This window comes from Vulpes vulpes, unplaced genomic scaffold (genome assembly GCF_048418805.1).
Source record: "Vulpes vulpes isolate BD-2025 unplaced genomic scaffold, VulVul3 u000000674, whole genome shotgun sequence".
NCBI classification, from domain to species: domain Eukaryota; kingdom Metazoa; phylum Chordata; class Mammalia; order Carnivora; family Canidae; genus Vulpes; species Vulpes vulpes.
In genome coordinates, this window is record NW_027325812.1 from 323,574 (window position 1) to 351,534 (window position 27,961).

A 27,961-nucleotide genomic window follows, 5' to 3' on the forward strand; every position below is an offset into this window, starting at 1 on the left:
ACTTAATTTAAAAAATGGACACAAGGGGAAGTCCCGATTGCTCAGCAGTTTAGCGCCACCTTCAGCCCCGGGGTGGGATCCTGGAGACCAGGGATCGAGTCCCACGTTGGGCAACCTGCATGGAGCCTGCTTCTCCCTCTGCCTGTGTCTCTGCCTCTCTCTGTGTGTCTCTCATGAATAAATAAATAATATATTTTAAAAAATAAATTAAAAAATGGACACGGGATTAGAAGAAGATTTATTCAAAGATGATACACAAATGGCCAGTAAGCACTTGAAAAGATGACATTAGTCATTAGGAAAATACAAATCAAAACTACAATGAGATACCAATTCATACCCATTAGGATGGCTAAAATAAAAATGAGATACAATAACAAATTTTGGTGAATATGAGGAGAAATAGGAACCCTCATACTTTGCTGGTGGGACTGTAAAATAGTGGAGCCACTTTAACATTTCAAGGAAGTGTTTTCCAGAGTTACCACATGATCTAGCAATTCCACTTCTAGGTATGTACTAAAGAAAGATAAAAACATACATTTATATAAAAATGTGTATGTGAATATCTAACAGCATCATTCATAGTAGTAAAAAAAAGTGGAAACAGCACAAATGTCTATCAACTGATGGATGAATAAACAAAATGTGGTATGTTCATGTAATTGAATATTATTTGGCCGTAAAGAGAAAGACATACTGCAATATAGATGAAATTTAAAACCATTCTGGTAAGTGAAAATAGCCAGACACAAAAGGCTACATATTGTGTGATTCTATTTACATTAGATGTCCAGGATAAACAGAGACAGAAGGTAGATTTGTGGATATCTTGGGTTGGAGTGGGGAGGGTTGGGTAGAAATGAGTAACTGCTATTGGGTATAGGGTATCTCTTTGGGCTCATAAAAACATTCTAAAATTGATTGTGGTGATGGCTGCACAATCCTTACTAAAAACCACTGAATTGCACGCATAAATGAGTAATTTTTATTTTTGAAGTAGGCTCCATGACCAGTGTGGATGGAGCCCAAAACAGGGCTTGAACTCACAACCCTGAGATCGAGACCTGAGCTGTGATCAAGAATTGGACGCTTACCTGACTGAACCACACAGGTGCCTCATAAATGCGCAAATCATATATGAATTATGTCTTAAAATAATGTAACTCAGATTTATAGAACACTCCACCTAACTACACCAGAATACATACTCTTTTCAGATACACATAGAACTTTTACCAAGATAGACCATATTCTGGGCTGTAATACAAGGCTCAATAAATTTATAAAGATATCAGTATACAGGCTATTCTAGGGCCACAATAGAATTAAATTAGAAACCAGGAGCAGAAAGACATCTAGAAAATACCCCAGTATTTTAAACCAAATAAAACAATTCTAAAGAACCCACAAGTCAAAGAAAAAATTGAAGGGGAATTTTAAAATAATTGAACTAAAGTTTGTGGAGATTTGTGGACTCCAGAAAGGCAGTAGGCAGTACTTTTGGAGGAAATTTGTTCTAAACTTACCAAATACTCAGCATTTAACAGAAACAAGCTATTGATTTATACATCAACATAAACGAATCTTAGTTACTAACGGTGAAAGGAGCCAGTCAAAAAAGTATATCTTGTATAATTAAAGGTCCTATTTTTTTTAAAGATTTTATTTATTTATTCATGAGAGACACAAAGGGAGAGAGAGGCAGAGACACAGGCAGAGGGAGAAGCAGGCTCCATGCACCGGGAGCCCGACGTCGGATTCGATCCCGGGTCTCCAGGATCAGTCCTGGGCCAAAGGCAGGCGCCAAACCGCTGCGCCACCCAGGGATCCCCCCAGGTCCTATTTTTTAAAAAGGATTTTATTTATTCATGGGACACACACCGAGAGAGAGGCAGATACACAGGCAGAGGGAGAAGCAGGCTCCTTGCAGGGAGGCCGATGTGGGATTCAATCCTGGGACTTCAGGATCATGCCCTGAGCCAAAGGCAGACGCTCATGGCTGAGCCACCACAGGTCCAATTTTTAAATATTCTGGAAAATTCAAACTAATCTTTTTTTTTTTCAAACTAATCTTTAGTGACAAAATAGATCAATGGTTACCTGGTGCCAAAGTTTGGGGTGGGGAAAGAGGAAGGATTACAAAGGTGCATTAAAGAAGCTTTTTGGAGTGATTGGTATGTTTATTTTTATTTTGGTGATGGTGTGTGGGTGTATAAATATGTCAAAAAATATCAAATTAAACACTTTAAATAGTAAATTGAAAAAGAGCCCAGAAATCTGTATAGAGATCTTGAATCTTCGATTGAATTCTAAGCTGTGCACATGAGGATAAGTTTCTTTCTTTCTTTCTTTCTTTCTTTCTTTCTTTCTTTCTTTTTTCTTTTTTTTTTTTTTTTGAGGATAAGTTTCTACTTAGTTTTAGCTTTCTGTAAAACTTGCCTGATGTTGCTTACTAAGCCTCCAGTGTTGATGTGATGCCAAGATTTGATCCACTCTTTATCCCTATTATGGGACATGTATCAGGGATGCAAAAACCAATGAACTCTATTTCCACAAGGAGTTCTCATCAGAGCATGGACCCCAATCTTCAGGAGCCAGGCATGTATATATATATGTGTGTATAGCTATTAGGCAAGAAAGTATAAAGACTAAAAGCACTCTAGAAAGGCCAAATGCAAAAAGCAGTAAAATCCAAGTGCTATATTTAAACATCTCCATACTAATTAACTAATTAAACATTTCTGTGGCTGACCATTTTATCACTGCTGGTGTAGATGGATAAGGGCAAAAAGTATTGCAAGATCAAGGTATGAGGATATATCAGGGAAGAACATAGGCAAAGGATTGCACAATAAAAGTTTGATTTAATTAAATAGTTTTATGTATTTGGGAAGACTGGAACATAAAGTATAAGTGAGAGGCCAATACTTGTTACTTTATTTTTTTTTAATATTTTATTTATTTATTCATAGACACAGAGAGAGAGGCAGAGACACAGGCAGAAGGAGGAAATACTTGTTACTTTATTTTTTAAAAATATTTTATTTATTTATTCATAGACACACAGAGAGAGGCAGAGACACAGGCAGAGGGAGAAGCAGGCTCCATGCAAGAAGCCCGACGCGGGACTCGATCTGGGGTCTCCAGGATCACGCCCTGGGCTGCCGGGGGCGCTAAGCCGCTGCGCCACCGGGGCTGCCCTACTTGTTCCTTTATAATATATATTGAAATTTTCAATAGTTTGTGTAAGTATTTGCTTAGTTATGTCACCAGACTGGATGATAACAGAGGAGGAAGGGTCTTGGAAATTCACAAGAGAGTTGTTTCCCTATAGAAATACCATTCTGAATACTAATTTCATCAGAAGATGTTTTACGCTCATGAGCCATTCCTTCCCTAAGCCGGAAAACAGATGCCATTCTTGGATGATTAAATCAAACAATCTTGATATCTACTCTGGACAATGCTCAGAAATTGTGTATCAAATCATAATTGGTCTCAATTGCTCTTGAATTAGTTCCACTATATTTTGAAAAATGGTCTGTATCCATATGTAGTATCATCAAGAAGCTTTAAAGCACTAACTTTTTAAAATTTTTAAATTTTAGGTGGTTACTGTATAGTGCAATACTGGTTTCTGGAGTGGAATTCAGTGATTCATTATATGCAACACCCAGTGCTCATCCTAACAATGCCTCCTTAATTCTCATCACCCATCTAGCCCATTCCCCACCCACCTCCGTCCATCAGCCCTGTTTGTTCTCCATTATCAAGAGCCTCTTATGGCTTATGTCCTTCTCTCCTTTTTTTCTTTTCTCCCTTCCCATATGTTCATCTGTTTTCTTTTTTAAATTCCACATATAAGTGAGAGCATATGGTCTTTGTCTCTCTCGAGCTGACTTATTTCACTTAGTATAATACACACTAGCTCCATCCATGTCATTGCAAATACCAAGATTTCATTCTTTTTTTTAGATTATTTTTTATTTATTTATTTATTTATTTATTTATTTATTTATTTATTTATTTATAGACGCAGAGAGAGAGAGAGAGAGAGAGGCAGAGACACAGGCAGAGGGAGAAGCAGGCTCCATGCAGGGAGCCCGATGTGGGACTTGATCCCGGGTCTCCAGGATCACACCCTGGGCTGCAGGCGGCGCTAAACCGCTGCGCCACTGGGGCTGCCCAACATTTCATTCTTTTTGATGGCTGAGTAATATTCCATTGTGTGATGTGTGAGTATGTGTGTGTATGTGTGTATGCATATCGCATCCTCTTTATCCATTCATCAGTTGATGGACATCTGGGCTCTCTCCATCATTTGGCTGTTGCTGATAATGCTGCTATAAACAATGAGTGCATGTATCCCTTCGAATCTGTATTTTTGTATCCTTTGGGTAAATACCTAGTGGTACAATTGCAGGATGGCAGGGTAGTTCTATTTTTAACATTTTTTTTAAAATTTTTATTTATTTATGATAGTCACAGAGAGAGAGAGAGAGGCAGAGACACAGGCAGAGGGAGAAGCAGGCTCCATGCACCGGGAGCCTGATGTGGGATTCAATCCCGGGTCTCCAGGATCGTGCCCTGGGCCAAAGGCAGGCGCCAAACCGCTGCGCCATCCAGGAATCCCTATTTTTAACATTTTGAGGAACCTCCATACTGTTCTCCGAGTAGCTGCACCGGTTTGCATTGCAAAAAGCATTAACCTTTGAAGTTAAAGACTGAATCTAAATCCTTCTTTAATGTTATGCTATAACCAGATACACCAACTTGATTTATTACCACATCAATAATCACAGTATTATTCATTATATTTCAACTACAGTTCTCAAACCACACTTTTTTTAAAAAAAGATTTTATTTATTTATTTTGGATTTTATTTATTCATGAGAGACACACACACAGAGAGAGAGAGGCAGAGACACAGGCAGAGGGAGAAGCAGGCTCCACGCAGGAAGCCCAATGTGGGACTCCATCCCAAGACCTCGGGAATCACAACCTGAGCCAAAGGCATAGATGTTCAACCACTGAGCCACCAGGTGTTCCTGAAAATCTCTCTCTTTCATTACCCCAACAGAAATAAAACAATAATTGGAGGCTGTTCAAATGCTGAATACTCCTTAAATGAATAGGTTAAAAGATGTGTAGAGAAATATATGGAGACCAAGCTAAGGATTTAGAATTTCATTATTTGCCTTTCCCATTAGACTAATTTCCAGGAGGGCATATCCATGTCTTATTCTCTGTTGGATTCTCACTGTGTAGCTAATGGTAGGAATTGTGGAATTTATTGAATGAGTGAATACTGATTCCCATTTTTCAAACTCTGTTCCAATGAGAGGGATATGTAAGGCTGAGTAGGCAAGGCTCCGGAATAGTTTCTTTAATCAGTTTGTTAGAATTTTAATTAACTTATATGGAACAAAGGATTTCATGACTAAAGTTTTAAAGTAAGTTGCTGCTTTATTCAACAGAGCTTTATGTGGGAGAGGATTTTACTTTAAAAATTTTTTAAATTAATTAATTTATTAATTTATTTATAGAGAGTGAGAGAGAACATGAGCAGGGGGAGAGGCAGAGGGAGTGGGAGAGAAAGAATCCCAAGCCAACTCTGCACGGAGTGTGCAGCCCAACTCCGGACTCATCCCAGGACTCTGAGATCATGACCCAGCCAAAACTGAGAGTTAGGCACTTAACTGACTGAGCCAACCAGGAGACCTGGGAGGTTTTACAGTCAACCCACCTTACGGAGGTAAGTGTAGAGGGATACTTCGTGGAAAGTAGAACAATTAGGAAATTATGTCAATAGCCTGCTCAGGGTGGTCTTTCTTTCTTTCATTTGAGAGAGAGTGAGTGAGTGGGGGTAGAGACAGAAGGACAGAGGACAGGGAGAAGGAGAGAATCTCAAGGGGATTCCCCACTGAGCAGGGAGTCCAATGCAGGGCTCCCTCTCATGATCCTGAGATCATGACCTGAGCCAACATCAAGAGTTGGTCACTTAACTGACTGAGCCACCCAGGTGTGCCTTAGGTGGTTTTCAATTAAGGCATTAGGAATGAAGAGAGAGGGGAGAGACAGAATTTTTTTTTCTTTTTCTAAATATTTAATTTATTTATTCATAGACACAGAGAGAGAGGCAGAGACACAGGCAGAGGGAGAAGCAGGCTCCATGCCGGGAGCCTGACGTGGGATTTGATCCCGGGTCTCCAGGATCACGCCCTGGGCTGAAGGTGGCATTAAACCGCTGAGCCACCTGGGCTGCCTCAGAAATTTTTTCTTAAAATAATTTAAAAAAGCCAAAACACTTAACATAGGGGTGCCTGGCTGGCTCAGTTAGTAAAGCATGTGACTCTTAATTTCAGGTTGTGGCTCAAGCCCCATGTTGTGTATACAGATTACTCAAAAATAAAAAATCTAAAAAAACCCAAAAATCCCCCAACAAAGCCTTTAACATAAACAAATGATTACCATCCTAACCACTTTTTAAGTGTAGTTAGTTCAGTGAGATTAAGTATATTCACATTGTTGTGCAACCCTCACCCTCTATCTTCAGAACTTTTTCCTCTTCCCCAATTGAAATTCTGTACTCACTAAACCAAATTCTTCCTCTCCTTTCTCCAACCCCTCGCAAACACCATTCTATCTTGTCTCTATGAATGTGACTAATCTAGGTACTGTATATAAGTGGAATCATACAATATTTGCCTGTTTGTGACTGGCTTATTTTACACAGCTTAATGTCTTTAAGGTTCGTCCATGTTGTAGCATGTGCCAGAATTTCCTTCTTTTTCTTTTTTTAAGATTTTATTTATTCATGAGAGACAGAGAGAGAGGCAGAGACACAGGCAGAGGGAGAAGCAGGCTCCATGCGGGGAGTCCGAGGGACTTGATCCCAGGTCCCCAGGATCAGGCCCTGGGCTGAAGGTGGCGCTAAACCGCTGAGCCACCAGGGCTGCCCAGAATTTCCTTTCTTTTTTTTTCTTTTTTAAAGATTTTTTTTTTTTTAAATTCATAGAGACAGAGAGGCAGAGGAGGCAGAGACACAGGCAGAGGGAGAAGCAGACATCACACAGGGAGCCCGATAAGGACTCTATCCAGGGTCCCCAGGATCACGCCCCGGGCCGCAGGCAATGCCACCGGGGCTGCCCAGAATTTCCTTTCTTTTGAGGCTGAATACTATTCCACTGTGTAGATATACTGCTTTTTGTTTATCAATTCATCTGTGAGGGTCATTTAGGTTGCTTCCAACTTTGGGCTATTGTGAATACTTCATGGATATACAGATGTCTCTGAGGCCCTGATTCCACTGGAGTCTATACCCAGAAGTGGAATTACTAGATCATATGGTAATTCTATTTTTAATTTTTGATAACTACCATACTGTTTTCCATACCAAAGACACCATTTTACTTTCCATTAATGGTGCACAGCAGGGAGCCTGGGTGGTTCAGTTGGCTAAGCCTTTGGCTCAGGTTATGACCCCAGGGTCCTGGGATTGAGGACAAGGAGCTCCCTGGTCAGCGGGGAGCCTGCTTGTCCCTCTCTCCCTCTGCTATCCACCCTGCCTCCCCCCGCCCCCTGTGTGGGCTTTCCAGCTCTGTCAAGATTTTATTTACTAGAGAGAGAGCGAGCACAAGAGGGGTGGGGAGGAGGGCAGAGGGAGAAGCAGACTCCCCACTGAGCAGGGAGCCCAATGTGGGGCTGAATCCCAGGATCATGACCTGAGTTGAAGGCAGAAGGCAGATGCTTAACCCCAACTGAGCCACCCAGGAACCCTTTTTCAAATTTTTGAAAACACTTTCCTTTTGATAGTAGCTATTCTATAGCTACTATATATATATTATATATTCTATACTACTATTCTATATTCTCTATATATATTCTATATACTATTCTATACTACTATAGCTACTATATATATATTATATATATATTCTATAGCTACTATACTATATATAGTATATATATATACTATAGTATATATATACTATATATACTATATACTATATATACTACTATATATACTACTATATATATACTATATATATACACTATATATACTATACTATATAGTATATATATATATACTATAGTAGCTATTCTATAGTAATGTGTGAGGTGCTATCTCACTGTAGTTTTGACTTGGATTTCCCTAATGATTAGTGACAATGAGCATTTTTTCTTGTGCTTATTGCCGATTTGTAGAACTCCTTGGGGAAAGATCTGTTCACGTTTTTTGCCCATTAAAAAAAAAATTTTTTTTTTTTGTTCACCTGTAGTTCTTTATATATCCTGAATACTATTCCTTCATCAGATAGGTCATTTATGAATATATTCTGACAATCTGAATGCTTTTTTTTTTTAAGGTTTTATTTATTTGACAGAGCACAGGCAGGGGGAGTGGCAGGAAGAAGCAGACTCCCTACAGAGCAGGGAGCCTGATGCAAAATTTTTTTGAGGGATGCCTGGGTAGCTCAGTTGATTTAGTGCCTGCTTTTGGCTCAGGTCATGTCAGGTCATGACCTCTGGGTCCTGGGATCAAGCTCCTGTTAGTGAGTCTAGCAGTTAAGCAGTTAGAGTCTGCTTCTGTCCCACCCTGCCCATCACCCCACCTCATACTCTCTCTTAAAATCTTAAAAAAAAAAGACTTTTTTTCTGAGAGAGAGAGAGAGAGAGAGAGAGAGAGAGAGAGAGAGAGGGAAGAAGAAAGCACAAGCTGATGGGGGTGGGGTGGGGTGGCGGGGTGGGTGTAGAGGGCTAGGGAGAAGACTTCCTGCTGAGCAGGGAGCTCAAGGAAGGGCCCGATCCCAGGACCCTGGGATCATGACCTGAGCTGAACACAGCTGCTTAACCAACTGAGCTGCCCAGGTACGCCTGTAGGTTGCCTTTTCATTCTGTTGATTTATGTCCTTTGTTGCAGAGAAATTTTAAATTTTGGTGAAATCTAAATTTACTGTTTTTTTATGGCAAGAGATTTATATTTAGATTTATTGCCAGCTGGACTCAGTTCAGATGATCCCAATTTTGTTGGCAACATCCAAAGCATCAGTCGGGAGCTAGTGGAACATATGGTTTCTTCTCTCCATCAGGCTTGAACAGGGTGTTATCTTGGCCACAGCAATATTGTAGAGCTTCTTCACAGCCTGATCTGGTGCTTGTTGGCCTTAACATCCACAATGAAAACGAGTGTGTTATCTTCTATTTTCCTCATGGCTGACTTGGTAGTCAGGGGGGACTTGATGATGGCATAGTGATCAAGCTTGTTTCTCCTGGGGATGCTCTTTTGTGGATATTTGGGCTGCCTTCTGAGATGCAGGGTGTGTTGGGTCTTCGGAATATAGGCATTATGCAGATCTTTTTTTTGGATGCCTTTCAGCACAGCTTTCTTGGCTTTCAAAGCCTTTGCTTTGGCTTCTGCTTTGGGAGGGGCAAGGGCTTCCTTCTTCACCTTAGGGAACATCTCCATGAAAGGAATTTTTTTTTTTTTTTAAAGGTAATTTCTACACCCAACGTGGGGCTTGAACTCACCACCCTGAGATCAAGAGTCATATGCTTTACCAACTGAGCCAGCCAGGCACTCAAACCTATTTTACTATTGCCTATGCTTTTGGGATCACATAAACCATTGCCATATCAAAGGCACGAGGCTTTTCTCCTGTTTTCTTCTTAGAGTTTTACGGTTTTAGGTCTTATAGTTAGGCCTTTGATCCATTTGCAGTTAATTTCTTTATATGGTAAGGCGAGAATGCTTTGTCATTCATGAGCTGTATTAACACAGGGAAAACACAGGAAAATTCTGAGAGGGTAGACAGATAATGGAATTAATTTTGGGGATGTCAAAACTGAAGATGAAACAAATTTAAGAGGAACCAAGGGGATGTTAAGGAGACTAATTTGAAGACAAATATAGCTATGCATCAATGCCCATTGGAATTAGCAACTAGGTGAACTTGAGAGCTATTTGGTGGAAAGGTACAGATAAAAGCCTACTATGGACTAGAAAGGGAATGAATGTAGAGCTACATCTATCATCATAGAGAGATCATGGAAACAAAGTTGAAATGAAAAGAAATCTGCAGGAAGATATATAATGTACAAAGTTTTTTCTTTTTTTTACATTGTTTAAAGTTTTAAAACTTGTAAATCACTAACTTCTTTGGGTATATAAATATGTATTGAGAAAATATCAACTTAGGTAGAGTAATTATAAAACTAGTTCATGATAGTGCTATCTCGGAGGTAAATAGATCTGAGGAAGAATATACAAGGGTCTCTATACCTATCTGTAAGGTTTAATTTTTAAAAAAAATTTTTTTTAAAATTTTTATTTACTTATGATAGTCATAGAAAGAGAGAGAGAGGCAGAGACACAGGCAGAGGGAGAAGCAGGCTCCATGCACCGGGAGCCCGATGTGGGATTCAATCCCGGGTCTCCAGGATCGCGCCCTGGGCCAAAGGCAGGCGCCAAACCGCTGCGCCACCCAGGGATCCCTAATTTCTAATAAACAAAATAGCAGGAGCCTGGGTGGCTCAGCAGCTGAGCATCTGCCTTTGGCCCAGGGTGTGATCCTGGAGTCCTGGGATCGGGTCTCACATTAGGCTCCCTGGATGGAGCCTGCTTCTCCCTCTACCTGTGTGTCTCTCATGAATAAACAAAGTCTTAAAAACAAAATAGCTGATGTCAGGTGCACAGTTCTCTATCTGCACGTTTGAAGTATTTCCCCAAATACTGCTAATGGAGAAACATGGTGAGAGAATACAGCTAACTGGCCTATTTTGTTTTCTTTATCTTTTCCTTTATAAATCAGAAGGGTCATTCAGTAAATAACCAGTGGGATCTAACAATCCTTTTTTTTTTTTTTTTAATTATTTTTTTATTTTTTATTTATTTATGATAGTCACAGAGAGACCGAGAGAGAGGCAGAGACATAGGCAGAGGGAGAAACAGGCTCCATGCACCGGGAGTCCGATGTGGGATTCGATCCCGGGTCTCCAGGATCGCGCCCTGGGCCAAAGGCAAGCGCCAAACCACTGCGCCACCCAGGGATCCAAGGATCCGGATCTAACAATCCTATACATGTTTTAGAAATATCAGTTTGTTTTTATTTCCTTTAACAGATGAAGTCAGAGGTTACTTAAAATATCACTGTTGGGACGCCTGGGAGGCTCAGTGGTTGAGCGTCTGCCTTTGGCTCAGGACCTGATCCCGGATTCCCAGGATCGAGTCCCAGGTTGGGCTCCCCGCATGGAGCCTGCTTCTCCCTCTGCCTGTGTCTCTGCCTCTTGGTCTCTCATGAATAAGTAAATAACTTTAAAAGAATATATCACTGTTAAATGGTCCTTCGGGAGCACCTGGATGGCTCAGGTCTTGATTTCAGGTTTCTGAGATAAAGCCCCAAGTTGGGCTCTCTGCTCAGTGGGTATTCTTCTTCCTGTTTCTGCCCCCCCAAACCCTATACTCAGGCTCTTTTTTGCTCTAAAATAAATAAAACCTTAAAAAAAAAAAAAAAAAAAAGGACTGGTGACTATTTGAACAGAGACTTAATCATTTTAAGAACCAGCAAAGAGGGGATCCCTGGGTGGCTCAGTGGTTTAGCACCTGCCTTCGGCCCAGGGCGTGATCCTGGGGTCCTGGGATCAAGTCCCACAATAGGCTCCCTGCATGGAGCCCGCTTCTCCCTCTGCCTCTGTCTCTCATAAATAAATGAAACAATCTTAAAACAAACTATATATTCCCTAACTTAAGAACCAAAAATTCGAAAAAAAAAAAAAAAAAAAAGAACCAAAAATTTGATCATTCTGTGACAGAGAATGTTAGTGATACATTTCAAGTGTGGTGGAAAAAAAATGCTTGAAGGGAAGGAATGGTTGAAGAAAAAAGTAGCGATAACAAGGTTCTTGAGATGGGAAGAAAACACTATAGCACTAGTGGCAGTAATAGCCTTGAACAAGATACTTCTCTAAAAGTAACCAAGAATTGGCAGTTTAACACTGTAGAGAGGGAAAGGTGAGGGAACTAGGAGTTAATATCCCTGAATTTCTTCCTGAAATGAGAATTACAGAGCTAAGTCAGATTTGGCAACCAAGGGGCCTATCTTCAGCCTCATGAGACTTTCGTTGAGCAAATGAACTCTTCTACCCCAGTAAAATGGAAGGTCACCGTTCTTAGATATCAATCTGTGGTTCTTCAGTACAGCCTACGACTTCTTACAAATATAGCCTACCGCAATGAAAAGACACTACTATTCAGTGGCTGTCTTTGGGGGAAGTCATTTAACCTCTTTGGCCCTCAGCTTTCACTCACATCTGTTAAAATATCTACTCTTAGGAATCAAGAAGACTGAATTCAAGGAGCTCAGTCAGAGGAGCATACAACTCTTGACCTCAGGGTTGTGAGTACAAGCCCCATGTTGGGTGAAGAATCTTACATAATAAATAAAAACATACATAAAATACATAAATTTAGTTTACATAAATAAACTAAAAAAAAATATTGAACAGTAATATAAATGTCTAAAGTTTCGTCCCCAAAGCCTTCCACCATGTTAACCTCCTAACATCGCTTTGAGGTATATTATCACTCGTTTTAGGATTCTTATCTCTACATTTACTTTTAAGCCTTCCTATTTCCAAATTTCAGTTCTCGGCTTTTCCCCCAAACCATTTTCTAACAATTCAAACTTAGAAGCTTTACTCTTCATAGGACTTCTATGGAGTTAGGTATATTTTTCATATACTGGCTAATTATGTATCAATTTACCTGGTTTCCACTCACTGTCTTAGCATAAATTATGGCTAATTATAATTTATTCTGTACATTAAAATGTCTGTATAATGAGAGCAGAGGATTTGCACTGTATACAACAGTCAAAAACTCCCTTCATGAGGTACCTTTTCATTTTTAGTCTTTTCATCTACATCATGTTCCCTCTAAGCCCTGTATCAAGCTTTTACGTATCAAGATGTAACCAGTGTGAACTGCTTCTCAAAGGCCAATATATATATTCAAAAAGATTGTGGGCCACCTGATTTTGGGCCAAAAAGAAGTGGTTGAGGGACGCCTGGGTGGCTCAGTGGTTGAGCATCTGCCTTTGGTTTAGGTCGTGATCCTGGGGTTCCGGGATTGAGTCCCACATTAGGTTCCCCGCAGGGAGCCTGCTTCTCCCTCTGCCTGTGTCTCTGCCTCTCTCTGTCTCTCATGAATAAAGAAATAAAAATCTTAAAAAAAAAAAAAAGAAAAAAGAGAAAAAAGAAAAAAAAAAAAAGATTGTAGGCCAGAAAAGAGGCTGATGATTATCAAATATAGAAGAATCACAGGCAGCCCCGGTGGCGCAGCGGTTTAGCGCCGCCTGCAGTCTGGGGTGTGATCCTGGAGACCCGGGATCGAGTCCCATGTCGAGCTTCCTGCATGGAGCCTGCTTCTCCCTCTGCCTGTGTCTCTGCCTCTCTCTTTGCTCTCTTTGAATGAATAAATAAAAAAATCTTAAAAAAAAAAAAAAAAAAAGAATCAGGATTTGCTAACAATTAACACCTGGGAAAGAAAATGTAAAGGAGAAACTTTACATGTAAGTTGTATTTACTGAAGACAAGACAGTCCTAACAGCCTAATATAGCATCTTCTTACAAGGGTCAAAAGGACTGAGATTTTAAGTGGGGAATATGTGGCTTTAAACCTTTTCAACTAAAGCTGAGGTCTGAAGAGTAATTATGGATTTTTCATTCTAGAGCCTTCATGTTTTTTTTGGGGGGTGGGGTGGGGGGAGGGGGGAAGAGACCAAGCACCCACTGAGTTCATCCAACAAGAAGCCATAACTTTATTAATGATAGAAACAGTACAAATTTCAAACCAAGCTGCAGTTATTCTTTTGAAACACCAAAAAAAAGTCCTCGTTTTCATATGGTTACATTGTTAATTCCTGTAAGAAAAGAGATCATTAGTAGTAGTAATAAGCAAATTGAGAATTCAGGCCATTAAAATATGAAGTAACTCAGAATAGGCTTTGGGATGAGGCTTCCTTTTTTTTTTTTTTTTTTTGATGAAGCTTCCTAACTGGCTAATATTAAACAGAGAAAATAAAGTCACCCATAACTGGTCGGGGCAGAATTCAAGGAATAAAGGTTTGGACACTTACCATAATAGCATTTACAATATCATTACTGTTGTTCTTCAGGGCTCGGACTGCCTTTGCTCTTGACACATTTGCTTGTGACATGACCAATTCTATGTCCTTAACCTCTACACCCGTTTCATCAACCTAAGAGAGGGAAAAAAATACACAATAAATTAAAGGCCAAGAACAATTTCAGTAGTTCTTTGGAGTCAGGAGTCTCTTGAACCTAGATAATATAATTCAGAAACTATTGAACTCCACTGAATTAGATAGTCTAAAGCAATACAGAATCCACTCATCAATACAAACATACTACTATCTGGAGAGGATGAAAAGTATAAAAGATTTCCCTATATACCTCTTCTTCTTCACTCTCCTCTTGTACAGTTGGAGTCTGCGTGTTTTCTTGAATGTTTGAGACAGCTTCACCTTGAACTTTGAATTTCTCAGCAGCTGCTAGTTGTGCTTGCTGAGATAAGTCCTCAATCTATAGTGCAGAAAATACAGATTTATGCAAATAGATCAGTCTGCAGTAAATGAAATACACCATTTTTATCTTTTCTAAACTCTCACTCTAAAACCATTTCAGGTTAACTTACTATATAAGTTTAAATGCTTGCCCTCACCAAGATTATAGATCACTGCACAAAGAGAAGTAGTTTAGGGACGGTTGGGGGGTGCTCAGCAGTTGAGTGTCTGCCTTCGGCCCAGGGTGTGATCCTGGCGTCTCGGGATCAAGGCCCACATTGGGCTCCCTGCATGGAGCCTGCTTCTCCCTCTGCCTGCATCTCTGCTCTCTCTGCCTCTCATAAACAAACAAACAAACAAACAAACAAACTCTTAAAAAAAAAAAAAGCAGTTTAGGTCTAAAGCAGTGGTTTACAACCAGGAGATGGTTTTGTCACCAAGGGACATCAATGTCTTGAGATCTTTTTTTTTTTTGGTTATCACAACTGGGTAGGATGCTGCTAAACATCTCTAACACTCAGGAAAGCTTTTCTACAATAAAGAATTATCTGACCCCAAATTCCACATCAAAGAATTATCCAATGGAGTATCAATAGGGTTAAGGTTGAGAAACCGTGGTCTAGAGCACATCCAAGAAAACTTTACCTTGGCTTCCCCAAAAACTATGTAGGTATCTGAAGCTGGGCTCTTGTAGACATCTGGTTTTGTGATGACAAACAGGATATTCTTAGATTTCCGGATAGTGACTCTTGTAACCCCTGTAACCTGTCGAAGACCCAGTTTGGACATAGCCTAAGGAATAGAAAAGAACGTCAGATTTTTAACTTCTCTAGAAGCAGGTTCAGAGGGGGATCTGGGGGATCCCTGGGTGGCGCAGTGGTTTGGTGCCTGCCTTTGGCCCAGGGCATGATCCTGGAGACCCGGGATCGAATCCCATGTTGGGCTCCCGGTGCATGGGGCCTGCTTCTCCCTCTGCCTATGTCTCTGCCTCTCTCTCTCTGTGTGTGTGACTATCATAAATAAATAAAAAAAAGTAAAAAAAAAAAAAAAAAAAAAGGGGGGGGGGGATCTGGGTGGCTCAGAGGGTTGCATGTCCAACTCTTTTTTTTTTTTATTATTTATTTATGATAGTCATACAGAGAGAGAGAGGCAGAGACAAGGCAGAGATAAAGGCAGAGGGAGAAGCAGGCTCCATGTACCGGGAGCCCGACGTGGGATTTGATCCCGGGTCTCCAGGATCACGCCCTGGGCCCAAGGCAGGCGCCAAACCGCTGCGCCACCCAGGGATCCCAGCATGTCCAACTCTTGATTTCAGGTTAGGTCATGATCTCAGGGTTATGAGATCAAGCTCCACTTCAGGCTCTGCGCTTGGTGGGGAGTCTACTTCTCCCTCTGCCCCTCCACCTGCTCGTGTGTGAGCTCTTGCTTTCACATAAATGAGTAAATAAAGTAAAATATTAAAGAAAAAAAAAAGAGAAGTAGCTTTAGAAAGTAAAGAACATAGTAATAACTACATCCAAAGCAAAGCCTTTTCCTAGGCTAACTTTATATAATATTGAATTGGTTTTCAGGACTCCTGTTTTTTTTTTTTTTTTTTTTTTTGCCATAGTAATTTCTATCACTTTAAGTATGATTTTACTACTATGGTTCCTCCTCTCTAAAGCTGCTTCATCAGAACTTTTAATCATTGTTTGTAACTTAAAAAATCTTACCTTTCGTGCCTTCTTTTCACTCCGGCTCTGTTTTGCTTTACTGACTGGTTCTTCATCGATTTCAGCTGCTGCTGCCAGCTAAGAAGATAAAACAGCTATGAGTAAACTGGAATATAAGGCCTGGATAGCAAAATCCCCATGAGGTTTTCCGTTTATTAAGGTTCACATTTCCTAATATTTAAGTCAGCTCTCAACCCTCGTTTTCCAATGCTTCCTTGACTCAAGTACTTTGACCAGCAAGTAAGAGAATACCCCCACCTGAGCTTGTTGTGTGGTTGCTTGTGTGGAATCCTGTTCCTCAAGCTCTGGTACTGATTCATCACTGTCAGATTCTGTTCCAGACCCTGAGATGACAAATAACTTTTATTATTTTATAATGGATTATAAGGAGGAGGCACCTCACCACAGCCCCTGGATTAGAGATCACTGGCTTATGCTAGACCTCACAAAGTTAAATGTAAACCAACTGACTTGTGTGAAGCCAGCCTGACAGCCTCCAACTTAGCCAAACTAGTGTGTACACATCCATTAGAGACCCAGCCCCAGAAATAAGAGGTGATTACTAGTTACAGCCAAGCAGTTTATCAACTGTAACTGCTTCCTTTCTCTCAAGGTCTTCACTTGGCACACGCCAACACCAATGACCTATATAACTCCAAATTCTACCCAACAGCCCAACCACCCCCAAAGGTTCTAGCAGACAAGGTATCTCCAGATAAGTAAGATCACATTGTGGAAGTAGACCAGGGAGGACACTTTCCCTTCATCCTTTATATTGGGTTGGGGAAGGCCAGAAGCAGTTGTGTACACACATTCAGCTTTACTTTCAAACTACTCACCCTAGCAATTTGGTTTCATCAATATAACTTGATGATTTTCAATGATTGCCAACCTACAATTCTAACAGTTACCTCTGTTAGAGCCTATCCTGTGACCTCTCCCATTTCTTCCAAATATAATTTACATATTTTACATTTACCTCAATCACAAGGCCAAGCATCAATAAAGACTACTGAGAGAAAAAAAGCATACACCTGCACCATTCTCAGGCTAGGAAAAAAGTCTTGAAAAGGAAGTCCCTTGGGCACTGGTCATTACTAAATCGAAGATGTGAAAAGAAATTCAAGTAGTTCCATATTTCCCAACATTTTAGCAAATCCCAGGCCCAGGGACAAGGTTAGTTATGTGGTAGAGATTAGAGCAAATTAAAAGTCCTAATAGGTCTTGGTTTTCAATGTCAGATCATTCAGGTAGAAAAGATAGCAGATTCGTAGTTAGCTTGGACTGTATTATAGATGATGATACAAAACAGACTATCTGAGGTGATGAAAACCAAGATTGTTACACATTCCTAGAGCTTTTGCATTTAAAATTATCACTCTATGTTCTATGTCCAAACACAAGCAGATATACTGGAGAAAGCGGCGCATCCTAGGGTTAGTATTGGTGGGTAGCCCCAGGAGGGGTGTGGGCAACACACCATGCACACAGCAAACCAAGGCAAATACCCTTGTTGTTCTTCAGAACAGGCTGCTTGGCAGAGGGGGTTGGGGCAGGGATCCCAGCAGGTTTGGGGGTGGGCATGTTGACGAGGACCGACTGGAAAGGCACTCCCCCCGAGATTGGTTCCGGGGGAATCAGAGGCGGCAGCTCATCCTCATCAGCTGGGGCTGAGGGCTTACAGGGTGATTCCAGCACCAGCCCAGGTGAGGACGGCAGAAATTGCTGTTTAGGAAGCAGAGGGGGGACTGGGGAGGGAGCGAGAGGCAGAGAGACTGATGGGATGGGTGCTGGAGAGACAGGTGCTGATCCAGCTTTGGAAAGGATTTTCTCAGAGGAAACTGTTGCTAGAGGAGGAGACGTCACAGACTCAGGAGGAAGAGCCAAAGGGCTTTTTGGGGAATGAAAAGAATCTTTGCTTTTTAACGGAGAAAGAGGGAGGGTTTTGGGAGTCTTTGAAGAGACTTTCTGAGCAGAAACTGTCTCTGTAGAAAGGGGTCCTTTAGTACCATTCTTAGCCGAGGGATCTGGGCACACAGGAGGTGAAGCAGAATTCTTCTTGGCCAGGAGACCTTTCTCAGAGGGAGCTGTAGAGCCTTTCTTTACTGGTAGGCCTTTAGAAGCCTGAGGGGCAACGGACCCCAAGGGACATGTGACTGAAACTAGAGACGTAGGGGCCTCTTTGGGTGAGGGAGGAATCTCAGATGAGGAAGTGGGGACACCTTTGGATGGGGTAGCTGGGGCTCTCTTGGGGGATGGAGTTGCTGAGGCACCTTTGGAGGATGGGGTTCCTTTAGAGGATGGAGTCACAGCTGGGGGAACGGAGGTCCCCTTGGGAGATGGGGTTGCTGGGGCCCCTTTGGGGGCTGGAGTTGCCAGAGACTCTTTGTGGGAGGAAAGAGCCACAGTTGAGGGAGGGGGAACCCCTTTGGGAGGTGGAGTAGCTGGGGCTTTTTTTGAAGGAGTCAATGCTGGGGGAATGGGGGCCCCTTTGGGAGGTTGGTTAGCTGGAGACTCTTTGGGGGAGGAAGGAGCTACTGATGAAGGGGTGGATGTCTCTTTAGGGGATGAGGCTGCCGAGCCCCCTTTGGGAGAAGGAGGAGCCACAGCTGGGGCAGTGGGGGCCCCTTTGGGAGGTGGAGTAGCTGGGGCTTTTTTTGAAGGAGTCATTGCTGGGGGAATGGGGGCCCCTTTGGGAGGTTGGTTAGCTGGAGACTCTTTGGGGGAGGAAGGAGCTACTGATGAAGGGATGGATGTCTCTTTAGGGGATGGAGCTGCCGAGCCCCCTTTGGGAGAAGGAGGAGCCACAGCTAGGGCAGTGGGGGCCCCTTTGGGAGGTGGAGTAGCTGGGGCTTTTTTTGAAGGAGTCATTGCTGGGGGAATGGGGGCCCCTTTGGGAGGTTGGTTAGCTGGAGACTCTTTGGGGGAGGAAGGAGCTACTGATGAAGGGATGGATGTCTCTTTAGGGGATGGAGCTGCCGAGTCTCCTTTGGGAGAAGGAGGAGCCACAGCTGGGGCAGTGGGGGCCCCTTTGGGAGGTGGAGTAACTGGGGCTTTTTTGGAGGCTGGAGTTGCCTGAGACTCTTTGGGGGAGGGAGGAGCTACAGCTGGAGGAATGGTGGTCTCTTTAGGGGATGAGGTTGCTTGGCTCCCTTTGGGAGATGGAGCTGCTGGTGTTCTTTTGGGGGCTGGAGTTGCTTGGGACTCTTTGGGAGAGGAAGGAGCCATAGCTTGGGAAGTAGAGGTCTCTTTAGGGGATGGGGCTGCTGGGCCCCCTTTGGGAGGTGGAGTAGCTGGGGCTCTTTGGGGGTCTGGAATTGTCTGGGACTCTTTGGAGGAGGGAGGAGCCACAGTTTGGGGGGTGGGAGCCTCTTTGGGAGACTGGGTAGTTGGGGATTTTTTTGGGGAGGAAGGAGTCATAGCTGGGGGAGTGGAAATCTCTTTAAGGGATGGAGTTGCTGGGCCCCCTTTGGGAGGTGGGGTAGCTGGGGTCTTTTTGGAGGCTGGAGTTGCTTGAGACTCTTTGGGGGAGGAAGGAGGTACAGCTTGAGGCGTGGTGGCCCCACTGGGAGGATGGGTAGCTGGAGACTTTTGGGGGGAGGAAGGAGCCACACTTGAGGGAGCAGAGGTCTCTTTAGGGGATGGGGTTGCTGGGCCTCCTTTGGGGGAAGGAGGACCCACAGCTGGGGCAGTGGGGGCCTCTTTGGGAGGTGGAGTAGCTGGGGTTCTTTTTGGGGCTGGAGTTGCTGGAGACTCTTTGGGGGAGGAAGGAGCCACAATTGAGGGAGTGGAGGTCCCTTTGGGAGGTGGGTTAGCTGGGGTTCTTTTTGGGGCTGGAGTTGCTTGAGAGTCTTTGGGTGAGGAAGGAGCCACAATCGAGGGAGTGGAGGTCTCTTTTGGAGATGGGGTTGCTAGACCACCTTTGGGGGAAGGCGGAGCCACAGCTAGGGCAGTGGGGGCCCCTCTGGGAGACTGGGTATCTGGAGACTTTTTGGGGGAGGAAGGAGCCACAGCTGAGGCAGTGGAGGTCCCTTTGGGAGGTGGGTTAGCTGGGGTTCTTTTGGGGACTAGAGTTGCTTGAGACTCTTTGGCGGAAGAAGGAACCACAGCTGAGGGAGTGGAGGTCTCTTTAGGGGATGGGCTTGCTGGCCCCCCTTTGGGAGATGGAGTTGTGGCTTGTCTGAGGGCTAGAGTTGCTTGGGACTCTTTGGGGGAGGGAGGAGTCACTGCTGGGGCAGTAGGGGTCCCTTTGGGAGATGAAGTAGCCGGGCCTCTTTTGGGGGCTGGAGCCGCTTGGGCCTTTTTGGGGGCTGAGGTTGCTGGGGCTCCTTTGGGGGAGGAAGGAACCACAGCTGGAGGAATGGAGGCCTCTTTGGGAGATGGGGTATCTGAGGTCTCTCTAGGGGATGGAGTGGGTGAATGCTTCTTGGCCAGTGACCCTTTAGGGGCTTGAAGGGAAAGACTGGCCTGTGGAAGAAAGGAAGCTTCAACCGGAGAAACAGGGGGTGATGAGTGATTTCCAGCAGGAATATCAGGGATAGCAGGAATACTTTTAGAAAGAGAAGGAGAAAGAGTTAAGGTAGTAGGAGCTGAACCCTTCTTGGTTGGACGTCTTTTAGTTTGAGGAGACACCTTAGCCCCTAAAGGAGATGAGGAGTCACCTAAGTAAGTTCCTTGAGAAGATGCATTAACAGAAAGACCAGGGTCCTTAGTTGGGTGCCTTTCAGGAGAGGAAGCCACAGGTGCCAATGCTGAGGTATGAGAAATACCATGAACTTTCTTTGTACCATGAGGAAGAGAGGGAAAGGGCTCAGACTTGGGAATTTCAGGGGCTAGTGCCACGGCAGCTGGAAAAGCAGAAACATTCTGGGAGGATAAAGTCATAGCTGAAGCCACAGGGCAACTTTCCGAGGCTGGAGGAACCAAAGGTAAAACAGAAAGAGTGGAACTACCCTTCTTATCTGGATGGCTTTTATGAGCTAAAGAGACATCTCCTAGATTAGGGCTGGCTTTAGCGGTAGGAGTGGAGGCATCTTTGGTAATTGTAGGGACCACCCCAACAGCGGCATCATGTTCCAAAGGAAACGTAGCTACGGCTGGGGTAGTGAGAGAACTTTTGAGAAGCAGACTAGAGGAGTCTGGGCTTGAACAAGGATCTGTCTTGATTATAGAGGTTGGAGAATTAACATCCAGAGGAGAGGGAGCAGTACTGGCTTGTGTAACTACACAGAGAGGCTCTACAAGGCTTCTCTTTGCTAAGGTGGCTTCAGGAGAAAGAGTTCTCTCCAGAGATGATGATATACTTTGGGGAGCGGGGGGATTTTTAGGGGCTGCCAGGGCCAGTGGTATTAGAGTAGAGTCTTTCTTGGTAGGAAGTCCTGCCTGGGCTGGTGAAGCAGGGGTTCCAACAGCAGAGAGAGGTACAGTTTGGAGATCTTTTTGTGTTGGTAACTTTACCAAGGCTGATGCAGGGAGACTTTCGGGGTTCTCAGGGGCTAACAGAGGAGAGACTGGTATTCCCAGAGGGGTCACTTGAGGAATAGAAAGTTCTTTGGGAGCCATAGGAGCCATAACCAAGGCAGCATGGGAAGCTGAGTCCTTATTACTTATGGGACCTGATGAAGTTGGAGAAGACACACAAGTAGTTACTTCAAAGGTAGTAGGTGCTGCAGAAATTTTAGAGGGGTTAGTCATAACAAATGGGGGGGTTGCAACAGAACAAACAGAAGTTTCTTTCAAGCTTGGACTCCCTGTAGGAGGAATTTGGGTCACCAAAGGCTGAGGATGAGTGACATTAGGAGAGCCTTTGAGAATGACAGAGCCTGTAGGAGATAATGGAGAAGAGGTATCTACACTTGAGCCAGTAAAGGAGGCTGTGTCAATGATGGCAGAGGGATCTTTGTCAACAGAAAGAGCCAGAGGGGAAGCTAAAGCCCCCACTGGAAAAGTAGCCATAGCAGCAGGAGCCACCTCATTTCTAGAAGGCAGGGGTGGAATTACAGATCTCTGAGAAGGATAAGAGGCCCCTATGGGAGAATGATCTGCAGAAATGGCATCCACTTTAGGATTTGACAAAACATTAGGGCCTGTTTGACCTAAGGTCTGAAGAGGAGAACCAAGAGAACTCTGATGTAAAGGTGTAAGATGAGAGCCTGGAGAAGTGAGGGAAACTGGAGGGATACTAGGAGCCACAGATAGAGACTGAGTTGAAAGAGATAACACAGCAGGTGAACTAAGGGGTCCCTTTAGGCTGAGGCTTTCAGGGTTTTGCGGAGAAGTCAGAGCTGAGGAAACAGGGATGTCTTTGAACTGAGGAAGAGTGATGGGTGGCATCTGAGGACATGAGGCTACTCCAGACTGAACAGAGGCCAAGGGAGTTCCAAGACGGGAAGGTACAGTACTGACTATACCTGGAGGGATGGGGGTGCCTTTTGGATTAGGGTCTACTTGCAAGGGAGCTTGAATAGGACAGGTCTTTGGATCTAAGAAAGCAATGGGAGGGGACAGAGATGTCACTGACCCAGACTCAGCCACAGCAATCAAAGGAGGAGAACTAAGAGGGTTAAGTGGATATGCAGAACTCTTTTGAACTGAGTGGGGAGCCAAGGCCACCAGCGCCAAGGGAGCTGAAGAGGAATGGGCACCTTTCATTGTCGGAGTTATCATGGGAGAGGCCAGAGCTAAGGCAGCTGGGGAGATGGGAGGCCCTCTTAGGTTGGGTAGGAAAGCTGGGGTGTCAGTGGGGGAATGGGCAACTCCCAAAGGCAGGGCTGTCCCAGAGGATGACTGGGGAAAAGGAGCTTCCAAAGGGGTTGAGACAACACCAGAGGGAGAAGGGAATGGGGAAGGCTGGTTAGGGGTTGCCAGAGGGCATTGCTGGGGGGCCAGGGAACAAGGAGGGGGAAGGGTAGATTCAGACTGCCCTAAGGCAGCAGTGACACTCAAGGCTGAAGACACAGGAAGCACAGCTGGAGGAGAAAAGCAAAAAGGGGGATAAAAAAGGGAAGGAAAAAAACAAAGGTGAGTTATGCAGCCCAACTTGGTACAACATGCCTCATAGGAAACACGGACTTTTTAATCTGAGAATGAAAGTCACCACACAGGATTAGACAAAGGTGACAGGCAACAGCAACCTCCCCAAACATACTTCAATGGTTGAATAAGAATACATCCCTCTCTCCATCTCCCACATTTCCCAAGTTCTACCAAAAAGAAGCAAACTATTTTAAGGTGGAGATAACAGTCTAAGCAGCCTATTAGTCTCTAAACTGGGAGCACCAGGCCTAGGAGTGGGTTGGGAATACCATGCTTTCCACCCTTTGTCAGATGTGCCCTCCCTTCCCTCCTTGAACAAACCCAAAGTCTCTCTTCAGGCCATAGAATACCACTAGGATAGCTGCTCTGTCAAGGATGACAAACTGAAACCACATATTGAAAACTGGAATAAGGAAAGTAGGGACTGTGATGATGGGAGTTGGACATGAATGAAACAACAAACAAACCTAAGTCTTTATATGCTCAGGCTTTTAAAAAAATCTGACTCGTAGAATAAAGTTTTAGGAAGGTGGTGTCGACGTACAATTCTATATGAACTATTAAATACTAAGTCACTTTGCCACCCTGTGCCTGTTTACCTACTCCCCTAAAACAAAAGCAAGCAAACAAAAAAAAACCCAACTCAACCAAAAATGGGATGTACTTCATAATCTCTACCTACACACTCTCCTAGATATAGTGAGCTCTTCAGACATCAATTTAAGATGAATCAGACTGCCAGGGTGAGAGTTTAGTCACAAGGGTAGGGACTCTATTATGAAACCGTAGCCCAACTTGTTAAACCAGACTGTGGTTCTATTTTGGAAGTAGGGAATTGGAGTGGAGAATATATTGGCTCTCCACCCCTTAATCTGGATAAGTATGTCATCCTGCCAAAATAGACCAATGTTCTGCACTACAGTAAAGCTCAGCAAAAGATTTTCTGAATGATAAAAATTCACAATTTATTCAACCAGTAATCCTGAAATTGTTAGAGAAAAGACAAGTGGCCCAATCAGTTTTTCCCGGAGAGTAGGTAGGTCAAAGTTTTAGGATTAGGGTGCAAATGCCTCCAAACATATTAATCACAATTTGAAACTTAGAATGTTTCTTCTGACTAGAGTTCAAAATAGGATAAGGCCCAATTTTCTTGCTTTAGACACCATAACCAATTCCTGGGGCTAGTTTTCACATTTGTTGTAATTATAGAAAAAATTCAATGTTTTACCACTGGCACTCCCTTAGTATTACAAAACCTATTGTGCAAGCTCAAACTATTCAGAAACAAACTTAACAGCACTAAGAATGACTTCAAAAGCAAATGGCATTTGTTTTCAGATTATTCTATAATAATTCAGATTATTCTACATTCATCTGAATTTCAGTCTCCACATTTGTAAAACCAAATTGTTCAATAAGGCTCTGGTTAGCACTGAATTACAGGGTCTTTAGAGACCAGTCCTTTATTTTCTCATTCTGTTAAGTCCCTTGAACTTCAAGGATGTCATATAGCTTGTTCACTAGCTTAGAGGCCCCCTCCCTTTCTTTTCTAGCAGCTGTATTAATCCCTTCAGCTGCTAAAATCAGACAGGTGGGGAGAGAGAACCTCAATGCTTTCAACTATAAACAACTCTATTTTAATTCCAGAAGAAAGAAATTGCCCTTAAGTGACAGGTGAAGTTTAAAAAAAATTTTGTATTAAGAAAAAATGAGCATGGAAGTTACAGCCTGAAGATTTCTTTATTTCAACACAACTGACGCAGCAAGAATATCATTAAATATTTTTCAATACCTCTCAAGTTTTCTAGATAAGTATTTTAACCAGAATTCAAGACTTGCCTTTACACTACGTTTATATCCATCAATTTCAAAGCTGAAGAGCAGTCAAAGGAAAAGCCTTATTTCAATTTTGGGTTCCAGGCAAGCTGTTGATGCAGGCACTATTCCAGCACACTAGAAACATCTTAGCACCAACCCATAAAGTGAGTTAACCAACCTAGGAGGGCGGGGGGCCCAGCGGGGCACATTTACCACCAGCACACACATCTCACCCAGACATGTGATGAAGGCACAGTGCCAAACTCTGCCATCTAAAACCTTGATGCAACTTGCTGGCTGGAACTTCACAAAAGCTCAGGTCTCCTTGGCCTGCAAGTGTGTCATCCAGTTCCAATAGGTAAGAATCACCAAGCCCCTTCCCCACTCGGTTTTTCTCTGTGGGTTGAGGGTTGGTTCCGCAGAACAGTCTGTGAGGCAGTTGCCATACACTACAAAGCAGGCCAGGGAGCTTTTAATGCTCCTGGATCTTAAAAATACGGTTTATATTCCATTCCCTAATTAAGTCCCTCCAGGACAGCAGTTAATACCATGATTCTCCTCCCTGGTAAAGGTACAGCCATCGTCAAGGAGTTAACCCTCAAAGACCTCGTTTTACAACCACCGAATGCTCTTAGGGTCAATCGTACATTTTAATGCACAGTAAGGGGGGGGACCTACCTGTCTCAGCCTGGGGCTGTGGCAACTCCTGCTCTGTAGCAGGGACGGTTTCTGTGGCTTCACCAGGCATTTCTGAAGGGAATAAAAAGGAGGCCTGAATTGACTGGGATCCGTTCTGCTACCCAACCCAGAGTCAAATATCCTTTAAAAACTCTGCGAAGGGCTGTTAAGAAAAAACAAACAAACAAAACCATCAGGGTGTTTGGGGACAATCTTCCCCACAGCAGCCAGGAATACGTAAACAAGAAGCCGCGAGCCTCCGATCCCGGATCCAGCGGATCACCTTCCTCTACCTCTCTTCACTCCGCAGGGCACGGCCTGCTGGCGCCCGGGAATTCCTTTCACACCGCACTCCACATCCCACAAAGGCGACAGCCGCCACCGCGTTCTCGGGCCGAGCAGAGGCTCCTCGGACGCTGCCCTGCAGCACCTCCCCTCCGCCGCTCACGCCGCCGGGACGCCCGGTGGCCGACATCGCACGCCTTAGGTCCCCGCACTCGCTTGCCACAATTAACGGCGTGTGCGTGTGCGCGGGGGGGCTGTTCCCAGGCTGTGACCCCCTTAACCTCCTTTAGGTCTCGTGAGGCCGGCCCCAGCCGCAGACGCGCTCCGTTTCCGCCCTCAACACCGGAGCGGCTCTCCTCTCCCCGGCCTCGGCCTGCGGGTCCGGCGCGCGGGCCCCCTGCCCTGCTTTTGCCAGGACGTCAACCGCAGACCCCATTTTGTCCGGAGGCCCCAAGGCCACACTTCCCTGGGCCGAGCGGGGACCCAGTCATCCTGCAAAGCCTCCGGCTGCCCTTAGCTCTCAGGCCGCGGGCCGGCTTAGTCCGCAAGAAAGGCGGATGGCTGCGGATAGAGAGTAGCGGCGAAGACAGGACTTACTGTGCGCGGAACGCGGAACCAAGATGGCGGCGGAAAGAGAGCGAGCGAGAGCGTGACCCACGCCTGTTGCAGGAGGAAGCCTGGCGGAGGGGGCGGGGCCACAATGCGATTCCGGGTCAGGAGCGGCCGCAGTCACTTCCGGTAACGGGTGACCCGTCCGAGTGTTCGCGGGTGGAGGTGGGACGAGGTCTAAATAAGGGTAGGAACTGGGAACGCGGCGCGCCGGCCTGGCGGGACCCGCCGTTCCGAGCTCTGCGGCCCTTCCCGTCCGCCGCGTCCAGGCATGTTTGACACCCGAAGGGAAGCTGACGACGGAGCCGCCTCTGCGCGCTCGGCACTGAAGCCGCGCGGCGGTACTACATACAGTGACTTTTCATTTCCCCTTTTCAACGAATGCAGGGAAATAGGAGACACTAAATAATACCGGGTTCCACGGATCGTGGTCACATTATTGCAAGGCAGCGGTGACTTAGGTTAATCCTCCGCTATTTTACTTTTGGAGTACACGGTTTAGACCGGTGCCGAAGCTAGTCGATTGCACTCCTCGGAAGAGCGATACAATTTTTTTTTTCTTTTTCTTTTTTCTGGCCTCCTTTTAGGTAAACAGATACTATTCATTCTAGTAGTCCCAGCCCTCACGTTAAGAAGTCATGCTTTAGGGGCAGCCCGGTGGCTCAGCGGTTTAGCGCCGCCTTCAGCTCAGGGCCTGATCCTGGAGACTGAGGCCCGCATCGGGCTCCCCGCATGGAGCCTGCTTCTCCCTCTGCCTGTGTCTCTCAAGAATAAATAAAATCTTTAAAATAAGAAAAAATCATGCTTTACACGGTAAGAGTCTGGACGGTAGGGTGTAATTTCAGTGTTTGTGTTAGTGAAAGGCCATGGCGCAAGTACCTTACCGAAACCAGCCTGCGCTGTTCGCGTTGTGGCTGCCTTTTAAGGGAAGCAGCGACTATGCTTTGGAAACTACGTGAAGTGAGGAAACTACGTGAAGTGAGTATAAATTAGAATTCAGTTAAATAGTGGAGTTTACCGGGAATGAGAAATTCTGAAACTTTTCAGGTAGGGGAGGCAGTACCGCGGAGTGATAAGAGCTGAACTCTGGAGGGGTGCCTGGCCGGCTCAGTTGTGAGCACACAGGACTCTTGATCTCAGGGTCATGAGTTTAAGCCCTACGCGGGGTGTAGAGATTGCTTAAATAAACTTAAAAGACATATATATAAAACATGAACTCTGTAGCCGTACTCCTTGTC

General features: G+C 44.3%; 1 protein-coding gene and 1 pseudogene across 9 annotated transcripts; both read right to left on the reverse strand.

The window, feature by feature from the left end:
- Positions 1–8,144: 8,144 nt before the first annotated feature.
- Positions 8,145–10,279, reverse strand: LOC140597511 (large ribosomal subunit protein uL23 pseudogene; annotated as a pseudogene).
- A 3,518-nt stretch (positions 10,280–13,797) lies between these two features.
- Positions 13,798–26,831, reverse strand: NACA (nascent polypeptide associated complex subunit alpha). 9 transcript variants are annotated; one of them, XM_026001915.2, is made up of 8 exons: positions 26,712–26,831; positions 25,830–25,992; positions 16,557–16,642; positions 16,299–16,376; positions 15,232–15,378; positions 14,477–14,605; positions 14,140–14,262; positions 13,798–13,923 (listed from the first exon to the last, which is right to left on the reverse strand). In XM_026001915.2, the coding sequence occupies exons 2-8, from the start codon at positions 25,897–25,899 to the stop codon at positions 13,909–13,911; spliced, it is 648 nt and encodes a 215-aa protein (XP_025857700.1). In that variant the 5' UTR covers positions 25,900–25,992; positions 26,712–26,831; the 3' UTR covers positions 13,798–13,908. The 9 variants fall into 9 exon arrangements, with proteins under 9 accessions (XP_025857700.1, XP_072602322.1, XP_072602321.1 ...); XM_072746221.1 differs by having other exon boundaries at positions 25,830–25,901; positions 26,712–26,793; XM_072746220.1 differs by having other exon boundaries at positions 26,123–26,723.
- Positions 26,832–27,961: the final 1,130 nt, after the last annotated feature.

Coding starts and splice junctions, on each gene's coding strand:
- NACA (XM_072746218.1), bottom strand. CDS start 22,964: ATGATAACTCCGACAATGAAAGGTGCCCATTCCTCTTCAGCTCCCTTG. Junction 16,643..17,806: donor TGTTCTGAAGAACAACAAGG/GTATTTGCCTTG, acceptor TTGTCATCTCAG/GGTCTGGAACAGAATCTGAC. Junction 14,606..15,231: donor TAGTTTTTGGGGAAGCCAAG/GTAAAGTTTTCT, acceptor TCTGCACTATAG/ATTGAGGACTTATCTCAGCA.